We start from the raw sequence: 12,086 nt of genomic DNA on the forward strand, positions 1-12,086 counted from the left end.
CAGAGGCCAGCTGCTGCAATCAGTTCACGCCGCTTCCGCATTGTGTCTGCGGGGCAGAACTCAGTCAACAGGCTTAGGGAGCGCTGTCTTTACCCACTGGGTGAGATCACCACTTTTAGTTGGGGAATGGGCTTGTAGAGTTCATCTAAGTTCTTTAAACCTCAGTTTTTCTAGCTAAAGAACACGGTAACAGAAATTAGCTCATAAAATGGTGCCAGGATTAAATGCATTAAAATCACTCAGGAAAGTATCCGTCATTAAGCAGGGTGAAGGGTAGTTCCTTATTAATGGAAATTGTGTTTATGAATATTAATATTATTATTATTTAGCAGTATGTGTTTCTGTAGTGAGTTAAGGATCTGGAAATGGGGAGAGTCACTCTGGATGATCTGAATGTTCCCACCATAAAGCCAGGGCTATTAAAGTGTCAGAAAGTGGGCTGGACAGATGCTCAGCAGTAAAGAGGGAGACTGCTCTTCCAGAGGACCAGAGTTCAGTTCCCAGCACCCAAGTCAGCCAGCTCATATCTGCATGTAACTCTGGCTCCAGGGGATGCACACCCTCCTCTGGTCTCTGTGAATACCCTCACACGTTACCGACAGGTGCACACACATAGACATACATTTAACTGCTTTTAATTTTTAAAAACCGTCTGCAAAAAACTGCACATAAACAACTAAAGATCGCAGCACCACTGTTGCTAGATGGAATACAAGCCAATGAATAAAAACGTAGTCGCTCTGACAAGCAAGGAAGAGGCTGTACCCCAGAACCCCGCCAATACCTTGTCTTCAGCAACCAAAGGCCCATTTCAGTCGGCGAGCTTGCGCACCATCAGATGACAGAATCATGTGGTCTTGGGCTGCCACATTTGTGAGGATAACTGAGAGCAGCAACTGTAAGCATCTGGCAGCGAGCACTTTCTCCTCTCTGCTGGAAAGCACTTCTGAGTCAACACCAAGAGGGATTTATCACGATAGTACATATTTGTGAAAGGAAGGAGAAACACATTTTCTATTTGGGAACTTCATCGGAAACTCTATAGGCAAGTAGAAATTAACACTGCAGGCCTATATGCACATGCACTTATAAGGTTAGCCTTGGTTGGTATGCAAGAGCTTGAAGGTTAAATTTGGGGCAGGGGCTCACAACATGCTAGTTGGTAAGAGTAGCATTAATGTGCCTTAACTGTGATTTATGCTGAATACTTGCTACCACTTGGGAGTCTGAAACTTTCATATGAGCTAAACGGAAGGTGTCTACACGTCTATTCTCCTATGAAGACCTCAGGAGCTGAGGCTATGATCTGACCTGGAGCACACACAGAACTGCGGACTTGTCACAGCTTACCCTAGGTAATGAAGCACGTCCTAAGACTCTCAGTGAGCAAAGGTTTTTGAGAGCTGTGCCTGGCACTTTGAAGATTTCTGCCCAGCTACTCGTTTCCTTTCTTCTCCTTTTTATTTTTGTTTTTTCTTCTTTGTATGAAAGACAGAAAACTACAACCAATCAAAATGCAGAGTTGTGGAGCCCAGTCCCAACAAACCCAACTACAATACAACTCCTGGACCCAAGGCTCAGGGATCACTGTGGAAGAGGAGGCAGAAAGATTCTAAGGGTCAGAGGATCAGGGAGTTTGCTCTGAGGTTGGGTCTCCTGGGATTGCTGGAGGCTACAGCCTTTCTTTGTGTATGCTTTTGTTGTAATAAAGCATAGCAGTGATATGTCAAGTCTTTAAATCATTTTCGTAAATTACTGAATGTGAGTTGGTATGCAGAACCTAAGATATAACCATTACCCTAGTCTAGTCCTGGAGAAAATATTAAACCAATCCCAGGTAAGGGAAATAGAGAACTTTTCTAGGTCATTAAAAAAAAAAGGCAAAGATACAGAAGCCATTGCATCCAAAAGCATGTAAAGAGACATGACTAAATGTGATTTCCTGGATGAGGGTTGAGATTAAAATAAAAGTAAGAGACTAAGCATATCTGAATTAAGTACGAGTTCAATTAATTATGAATAGTATATAATATGAATAGTATATACAATTTTGTATAAAAATAAAGTAACTTTTTGTATTATCTTCAAACTTTTTACACAAACATAAAAATGATCAGAGAAAAAAAATCAATCAATATTTTAAAAATTCCTGAGCATGTGTCATATACTAGGTATTTGCAAAGCATTAGAAATTTTAGATCTGTGCAATTATTTAAAGTAAAGGCACCAACTCTACGCAACCTCTACAAAACAAAGACAATTTTGAAATAAGAATAGGTAAAGAAGTAAAACTTAAAAGAAATACCAACCTATTGAGAAACTAAATGCTTTTACATTCACAAATGAAAAGAGCAGCCAGCTTGTACCGAAATAACAATCTGACACAAGGAAGACTTAATTTGACAGAAATAAATATTGGTCTGCCCCAATACACAACTGGTAGTCATGATGCTTATTAACTTTATTAGTTTTACTTTTTTCTTAAAGACTTCATTAATACGCTTCTGTATAAATAATACCATCAATGATCTGTGTCATCAAATTAAACCTGACACCTTTCACTGCAAAAAAATGAATAGAGCATAATTCCTCATTAATAGACTATTATAAAAATTGTAAAGGTCAACCAAATATATATCTGATTTGAAGATGATAAATTTAATAATAAAAGATTAAACTAACTTAGGAATCCAAATGTCTCAAAATGATGCCTATGAGCAAATACATGAAAACAAAGCAGGGCCTTTGTGATACGTACATACAGTGTGTTCCACATAAGCCTGAGCAAGCGGGTCTTTAATGTGATTTATTAATTCTATTTTCCCCAGTGTGCTAGTCACATCCTTTATAAAACAACGATTAACATGAACTCATTTAGATTGGTAAGAAAGACGTATGAGAATTATCGCAGTGACTAAGTGGTGTGTTGTAATTATTATATACATACATACATAGTTATTTTAGGGTTTCGTGCACAATACATCCATAAGACATAAGAAAAACTATTTGTACATAGTTTCCTGTGGCTTCTAAAGAAAGATTTTCTTGATTACTTTGAAACAGGTCTGGAAGGGCATAGTGGAACAAAACCTTTTCAGCTCAGATAGAATGGCATAGCAATATTATGTAGTTCAAGCATAGTTTCCTGTGGCTTCTAAAGAAAGATTTTCTTGATTACTTTGAAACAGGTCTGGAAGGGCATAGTGGAACAAAACCTTTTCAGCTCAGATAGAATGGCATAGCAATATTATGTAGTTCAAGCATAGTAACTTTGGTTGACTTTTTGTAAATTTCTTCCAAATGCTGATTTTTTTCTTTTATTGAAAATATTTTTTTCACACAATATAAGAATTATGGCTTCCCCTCCTATTCCTCTCCCCACCTCCATTCTCACTCAGATCCATCTCTTCTGCCTCTCCTTAGAAAGTAAACAGGCATATAAGGGATAATAAATAATAAAATAAAATACTACAAGATTAAAAACAAAGAAATCAGAATAGTACAAAAACAAACAGAAGGACAAGGGCCCAAGAAAAGCTGTAAGATACAGACAGAGACACAGGGACCTACTGGTTCTCACACTCGGGAATCCCATAAAAAAACTAAACTAGAAGCCATAACACATATGGAAAGGACCTGTTGAGGAAAACAAAGAACTCAATAAATCGGGGAAAAACAAAAATAGCAAGCAAACAAAAACAACTCTCACAAGACATTATGAGATAAAGAATATCCTAAGATGCCACTGAGTTTTTTGCCTGATAGTCTTCTACTTCAGGGCACACAGTCTGCTCTTAAGAGTAGTTTGTTTTCCCAGTAAGACTCCCTTGGAGGAAAAGAAATTTTTATTTGCAAATGGTTATCAATTGAAGATAAAAATGCCGATATTCTTAACTTTGTAGTTTTACTTCCCAATCAGCAAACTATGTGGGCCAAGAAAATCAAATGATGTTAGAAAATAGTTTGAATAAAATAATTAAATAGTATTTATAATTAAAAGTAAAAGTGATGCAACATAATAAAATAGATAATATACAATTAATGTAGAGTAGTAACAACAGGGAAACGACATTAGATGCTTAGTAGTTGAAAAAAGAAAGGTGTCAAACCAATAACTTACCATTGTTTAGAAATTTAGAAAAGATGAACAAAACTTTAAATAAACAACAGAAAGTTTTGAAAAAATAAAAAACTGAAAAGCAAAGAGCTGCTGTTTAAGAAGAATAAAATTAATAAATATTTATTGAAAGAGAAAGAAAAGATAGAGAGAAGAGAAAAACACACAGAGTGTCAGATCCAGGTGGAAAACTGGATACCCAACAGACAAAGAGCACTGACTAATGCTACCATTTAATTTTGGCACCTTACCTTTTTGAAAACAAACTACTGAACTTGACCCCAAATAGATAACCTGGACCATGATTAAAAATCCTTCTATCAAAGCAATATTTAGAACACAGGTGATTTTATTATAAATATTTAAGTAAGAATAAATTAATTCTCTACAGTATTTTTCAGAATGTAGAAAAGTAGAAAACTAACACATTTCAAAATAGCATCATTACCTCAAAAATAAACCAGACAGTAACCAAAGTAAAGCACAGCACAGACAACTTCAGACTTTTAACTTTTATGAGCAGAGACAAAATTTCCTCAAAACACTATTAACAAATCATTCTAACAGTGTAGAGAAAGATACAGCATAATACCAAAAGTAAAGTTGACTGTGGGGATGTGAGACCTGCTCCATAAGTGATAATTAATACCAACACTGAAGATATCTGGTCATGAGATTAACACAGAGAGCTTCTGCTGAAAGTCTACATCTATTTATAGTGACACTTCCTCTACCCTGTAGGAACCTCAGAGAGTTCGCACACAAAAATATCTAGACATGCCAGGCGATGGTGGCGCACGCCTTTAATCCCAGCACTCGGGAGGCAGAGGCAGGCGGATCTCTGTGAGTTCGAGACCAGCCTGGTCTACAAGAGCTAGTTCCAGGACAGGCTCCAAAGCCACAGAGAAACCCTGTCTCAAAAAACCAAAAAACCAAAAAAAAAAAAAAAAAAAATCTAGACATATTAGACCTCACATTTAAAGAAAAACGAACAAGTGTTTTCCAGCTAACATCAAGAAATATACAAGGGTATCTCTCCTCCTTCTAGTCTGTATTAACCTGAGGTTCCACCAAAGGAATGGGGAAGAGAGACAGTCACCAGGTTGGAAGGGAGAAGTAGGGCTATTTTTATCTGCAGGTCAAGTGTGTGGTTTCAATAAGAATAGCCCCCACAGGCTCATATATTTGAATGTGAGAGGGATTAGAAGGTGTGGCCTTGTTAGAGGAAGTGTGTCATTGGGGGTGGACTTTGAGGTTTTAAATGCTCAAATCAGGCCCAGTGTCTCTCTCCTCCTGCCGTCTGTTAATCTGAATGTAGAATGCTTATTTTCCTCCCCAGTACCATGTCTGCTTATATTCTTGTGCCATAGTCATGGTGTCTCTTCACAACAATAGAATACTGAGCAAGTTACAAATACTCATCTAAGTAGAAAATACCAGTTTGGGCGTCTACCAGAAGCATGAAGAGTGGACTAGCATTCCTAACAGGTGGCAGCCGAAAGAGCATGGCACACCAGATCAACATAGAGCATTGTGTTTCTGCACATTGTAACTAATAACCAGAAAGTGACAGTTAAAAAACCCCTAATCTCTATAGGTAGAATTAAGACATGAATTACTTAAGGATAATTTGACAAGAGATATCAATTTTACCTGTACTCACTGAATCCCAAGACACAAAGTCAAAACCAAAATAGTATTAAACATTAAAAATGTAAATTTAAATAAAAATACAAAATAACTTTTGCTTAAAAGACAGAGGGCCCAGGTACAAATCTAACTAACCATTTATATGTTCTGAGTGCTAAAATCTATAAACACTAATGAAAATTTAAACATTTGTGTGTGGGAGGGAAGGTTTATTATGTTCACAGATGAGGAGAATCGCAGCAAACACTGCACGGCTCTGCAAACTGACCTCTAGATGTGCACAAGTCTCAAGTCCCAATAGAATTTTTTGTAAAGTTTCATCCTAAATTTCCTGTGTGAAACCACAGGAACCAAATTTTCAAAAGGAACAACAAAGTTGGTAGAATCACAGAATCTTCCTTTATGGTCTACTTTGGAGTTCTAATAGAAAAGGGTCTACTTTCACAGGACAGAGATTAAGAGGAAATCAACAAACAGGAAGTCATATGCACGCCCAACTGATTTTCAATAAACCACAAAATATTTCCATGGAGAAAGGATAATACTTCCAACAAATGATGCAGAAACAATAGCATACCACCATTAAAAACAACACTGTGACTTAAACCTCATATTTGATTTTTTAAAATGTCAGTTTAACATAAATCAAAATTCTCTATATGAGCATAAAACTTTCAGGAAAAAAACATTGGGAAAAAAATCTTTATAACCTAAAGTCATCTAGAGTTTTTAGATATGCTCTTATACCAAAAACCAGAACAATTAAAAAAAACTGTATTTGAGAAGTTGAACTTCAAAACATTTGCTTTCCATGGAAATACTGTAACAGGAATAAAAGAACAAACAGGGCGGGCAGGATAAAATATGCAATAAATTACACATCCAATGTAGGATCTGTACTCAAATATGTGAAGAATTCTTAAAACTGAATGGGAAAGAAATAACCAAATCAAAACATATATAAAGCCAGAAATGTCCTTTGTCTTCTTGGCAGCCCTATCTCCACCAGAGACCAGAGATGCCTGGAGTGTCTGGGGGCTCTGATCCACAGTCCTGTTCCTTAATCATTTTAGGGCAGCCTCTTTGAAGGGACAAAGTAGCATTAAAAGACCAAATTCTTTCTACTTAAGAGAATAGATTTTTCTGGCCTGGCTGGATCAATTTCATGGCCAGGGACCACCCACAGGCAAGAGGATCTGTCCCTAGGAAGGTAGATTCACCTTAAACCCTGCCAAAATTATGGGTGGAATAATTATTCCTTTAATGAGATACTCTCCATCTCCACCCCAGCACAGTCTGTTCTAGAGCCAGAGACACACAGCTTTCCAAAGACTTGCCAGATTTTCTGAATTAGTCAGAAAAAAAAAAAAAGGGAAAACTTAAATTCCTTTTGCCATCTACCTCTTTTCTAAGGATGGCTTCCCTAACACTTTCGGCTTTCCCTTCTCTCTTTCATTTTTCTCATCTTGACAGGGCTGAAATTTACAACTCACCTATCTGCAAGTGTTTTTCTTTTAAATTCTTGTAAAACTGTCCTCAAGCGTAGAAAGGAGTGCACAAAAAATGTGAACACACTTGAAGAAGATGACGCTCAAGCTTGTTTTTCTTTTTAATAGAATTACTAAAAATTGGCTGTGGTTTCTCTTTGATAGCAATCTTATATCTTCAAAGTAAGAATTTTAGGACTATAGACATACTATTAGTAAATTCTAACATGGTTTATAAGTAAAAGCTAAGCACATGAAATTAGGGGTATGAGCTTTCAAACTAAAGTCTAACACTAGCAAGTATATATTCAAATGGCTGAAACAGAAAGAATTAAAGAACGGTTGCTGTTGGCCTCAGGAATGCACTGAGTGAGAGATTTCATCATTTGCTGTGTGGAGTGCACAGTGGACAGCCACTCTGGAAACAATTTCACAGTAATTAAATACATACTTACCATATGATCCAGAAATCCCACTCCTGAGTATTTACCCTAGAAAAATAAAAAAATATCAGATTTACTCAAAATTATGTACATGAATGATTATCACAGTTTGATTCATAACTGCTAACACCAGAGACAATCTACTCATCTTTTTATGCTAGAGAAATCATGATTCTTTTACAGAATGGAATACTATTGAGCAGTAAAAAGAACATAATAATTTATAGATTCATGCAGTAAATAGATAAATATCATCATCAAGTTTGCTTAGTAAACAATATCAGTCTCTAGAGTACACGTTTTATGTTTCTATTTCTAAATCATTATTTTATAACATTATAAGTAAAAAAATAACTAAATAAAGGAATGGAGAACAGATTAGTGATCCTCAGGGGTTGGTTAAGGATGGACAGAGCATGACTTAGAGGCATGTAGGGCAAGGGATTCCTCTGTATCCCCTGTCTGGGCACGAGATGAACCATATATGTATTTAATAAAAGAGTATACGCCAGAAGTAGATATATTTTAATATGTGACAATTAAGAAAAAAGGAATTATGTTTGATTGGAAAGAGGTTTGATGGTTGAATACAGAACAGTGCCATGTCTTCCCCAAACAAGACACTCAATTAATTATTGTTGAGTAGAGCAGTAATTCAACTGGCTGTAACTTCTCTTCTGATAGCAATCTTGTATCTTCAAGCTTTAAGCATTTTAATAAAATATTAATATTATTTCTGTGAAAGTATCTCTAGCTTAAACAAAACTTCATTTAAAATGTCATGTGGCAGAAATGTAGTATTCCTAACCAATTATTTGAAACTCTAACAAATATCATTAATAAGATCTTCACAATTAAAAAAAAACTGAAACACTGGTGACAATAACTGAAGATGACAAAGAACAGATGGGAAGACATTGTGTTCACAGACTCGAGGAGTAAGCTAGGAGAATGCCTGTACTACCTGCATGGCAAGACGACACTGTGTTCACAGACTGCAGAGTGAGCTGGGAGAACACCTGTAATACCTACAGTCAACTACTACACCTTCAACTGACTTAGGTATAAGTGAACTTCTCCACCAAATTATCATAGCTTCATATAATTTTACCATAAGTGACAGTGCAAAAAAAATTACTCATTTATATAGCATATACTTTGCTATTACATTATACTATTGTCTACAAATATCCTAACTAGAATGTGATTACTAGCAACAAGTCAAAATTGCAACAGATAATTCCTGTAATTATACTCTGTAACTAAAGAAGAAAATCCTGATAATCCAGCTGAAGTACTCACTGAAGTAATTTTATTTTATTGAGTCTATGGATAAGATCATAAGTTATAATGAGTTCACCTGACAAAAATACAAAGCAGGTTCAGCTTTGTATTCATGCTTATGATATTGTTAATATAGTATACTCTAATAAGAACTAACATCCATTACTAATAAGCAAGTAATCAATGTGATTGTCAAAAAATTGTTTTACATGAAAATACACTGGCTCCCAAACTTTCAGACTCATAGCTTGTTCTCCACTGACTTTTTTGGCCTCCTCAGTAAATAAATCTTATTGTCTCCTTTCAGCCACACAACCATGAAAACACTGGAGGGGCACACAAGTAGTTCAAAGACTAGGGAATCAAGCTCTGCTACAAAATGTCAGTCTGAGTAAATTCCCCTCAGGTGTGTTTTGACATTCAGCACTTATTCATGTCTGGGCCACATGAGCATGTGAATATAGTTTCTTGAATATTAAATCAGAATAAATGTGACAAAAAGTGAATGAACTATTACCAGATTAGACTTGGAAAGACATTTTTTTTTTTTTAGTAAGTCAGCGTGAAATAAAACCATAGCAAAACCAAACTAAACATAGGATAGATTTAAAGTACTACAACAAGTCATCCAATCTCATTATCATAAGGTGAGTGGCCTCTAATGTATTAGCAGAATTAGCGAAAATTGCAAAAGGGGCTTTCTCTGAACATATATGAAGCATAGGAGCAGTGCTTCACAGTGCCAAAGACAGGAAGGCTGCATAATTCCTAAGTGCACATGCCATCTCAGAACTTAAAGCTGAGAATTTAGAATACAACTATTCAAATTTACCTCTGTTCTGCAAGCCCCAGGACTTGCAATACTGTCTTTATTTTTGCTCAACTCTGATTTCAAAGCACTGACCTGCTTCTGTAGCCATCTTTCGTGCCTCTTCCGTTGCCTTCTTAGAGTCCTCAACTTGCTCCTCTCTCTGCTATTCAGCCTGTGGTTAATGGTGCCCAAGGGGAAAGTGGCGGAGCGCAGAAAGTCCAGAGGAGAGAGGTGTTCTTCTTGGTCTGAGGCATCCAGCACGCTCCTCCCCGATGAGGGCAGATCCATCAGGAATGTCAGGCTGTTAGCATTAGCGTGATCAGAGTATAGGGAAGAAGCTTCTAGGCCACACTGAAATTCTCTTCCTCTTTGTGCCTGGGTCTCATGGGGAGCCACGGAAAGTCTGTGCAGCAGCAGATTAGGATCAAAACTGGGTGGGTTTTGAAAGGAACAGTCGCTTCTACTACACGGCAAAGCCAAGGCCGAGAGGTCAATGGGCTGTGTTTCATTTAGCGTGGGATAGGTAGTAGTCTTACTATGGGTTTCATATAAAGTGGGTAACAAAGGCAGTTTCTCATTGATGTTCAGGTCCAAACTCTGTGACTTTCTATGAGAAGCTCTGGAAGAGCGCTTGCCGGCTGCTCGCTGAGGAACAAAAGGCTGGTATTTTGGGTCCGGGGCTTTGAAGAGCAGTTTCTCATTCTTCATCTCAAAATATGTCGCTCGCACCTCCAGGCAGAGGGCTTCTGTTAGTCTTCCGAGGCCGTTACTGTTTCGGGTCATGTTGAAAAGCCTGTGGTTTCTGATTTTGGAGCCACCACCTGTCACCAACAGAGCCTCCTTATCACAACCTGACTGGACTCCGGGATGAGACAAGTATTCGAGCGCTGGCCTCATTAGTTTGCCCGCCGGTGCTGGTTGGTGATCAGTCCGGCTCTTGCAGAGATGTACAGCTGCAAGCTGGCCACAGGAACATTTTGGAGTGCTGACAAAATTAAAGCCCCCTAAGTGGGCCCCACAGAAAGGACAATTCAGTTTCCCAACTGTCCACTGGGCCTACAGGTATTAAAGGAAATAAAGATAATGTTTTCATTGTCAAGTGACCAGAGAATGAGTTTAAAAGAAAAAAAAAAGCTGATCACATGAGCATTTTCTGTTACTGAAAAGGCGAGCTTTCTGTTTTCTGATTAGTAGACAGAACAGCAAGCGGAAAACAAGCTTTCCAGTAAAGGGAGATAAGCAAGCAGCTACAAACTACTGGAATGATAGCATGTTGCAAATCGTGCAGAGTGAACAACCAAGAATTCCTAAAGAAAGTCCCTGAACAATAGGCTGAATAGAGATACAGTGGGAACTAATGAAAAGAAAAATACTCCATGGAACCAGGAAGCAAATCAAGTCCACAGAGCTTCATTTGCAAGTAAAATCTCACAGAATGTGTCTGTTCTGATTCACTTCTTGCATGCCAAGCATGGGCTTGGGGGCTGGGGGATGGACGGACTTTATCAGCCAACAGAGGAAAGAGCTCCCTGGCTTTCTGTGTGCAGCCAGGAGGTGCTGATCGCCCAGCTCAGATGGTGGACTTCCACATTCGGATTAGACATTAATGAACAGCTTCTCAAACTGTCAAGAAGACAGTGGGGCCTCTGGAGTGTTCTAAGCTACTCTGTGAAGATCTGGACACTCGGGAGCAGGACACCAGCAGGCTCCCAGGAAATCCTAATGTAAGCACGGGTTCAAGTTGAGAGCCACCACGGGCCACGTTCTAAACAAAAGCAGAAGCTGCTCAGTGGAGAGATTTAATTAAAGTTTTCCAAAGGTTAGAATATTTATACATTCCCAAGACAAGTATTTAACAATGTAAAATAAAATACCCAAAACATGCTATTAACAAGAAGAGTTCTTTTTCTGACAATATTTCATTAAATAGCACTTATGGCGGAACATTTCCATTTTCATCCACTCTGCAAGGGACACTGGGTATTCAGCTTATTTTATATGTGTGTACAAATGACGGATGCACAAAGATAATTCACTCACCAGAGACAACAGACAGATTCTAGGCACCAAGGATATACTACCTAGCAAGGGATAAATTTTCCTGGATTTGTGGTGTTTAAGAAATTAACGAGAAAAGAGGAAGCTAAATGTCGGTATGTTTGGATGGATGTGTGTATGACTATATATTTGTGTGTCATTATATGCTCATGTATATTCACCAGTGACATGTAACACAGTGTGCATGAGCCTGCATAATATAGGCATATAAAACAGGGGAGAGAAAGGCAGTGAGA

The 12,086-nt window shown here is 37.7% G+C and overlaps 1 protein-coding gene across 4 annotated transcripts in view; it reads right to left on the bottom strand.

The window, feature by feature from the left end:
• Positions 1–12,086, bottom strand: part of Rnf180 (ring finger protein 180) — a 148,120-nt gene that overhangs the window by 104,319 nt on the left and 31,715 nt on the right. For all 4 annotated transcript variants that reach the window (XM_026788994.1, XM_005366592.2, XM_026788995.1 and 1 more), the window contains exons 4-5: positions 9,886–10,848; positions 7,710–7,745 (exon numbers count right to left, since the gene is read on the bottom strand). In XM_026788994.1, coding sequence (XP_026644795.1) covers positions 7,710–7,745; positions 9,886–10,848 — 999 coding nt within the window. The remainder of the gene's footprint in view (positions 1–7,709; positions 7,746–9,885; positions 10,849–12,086) is intronic.

The sequence above is a fragment of the Microtus ochrogaster genome, unplaced genomic scaffold (assembly GCF_000317375.1).
Source record: "Microtus ochrogaster isolate Prairie Vole_2 unplaced genomic scaffold, MicOch1.0 UNK11, whole genome shotgun sequence".
Classification (NCBI taxonomy): domain Eukaryota; kingdom Metazoa; phylum Chordata; class Mammalia; order Rodentia; family Cricetidae; genus Microtus; species Microtus ochrogaster.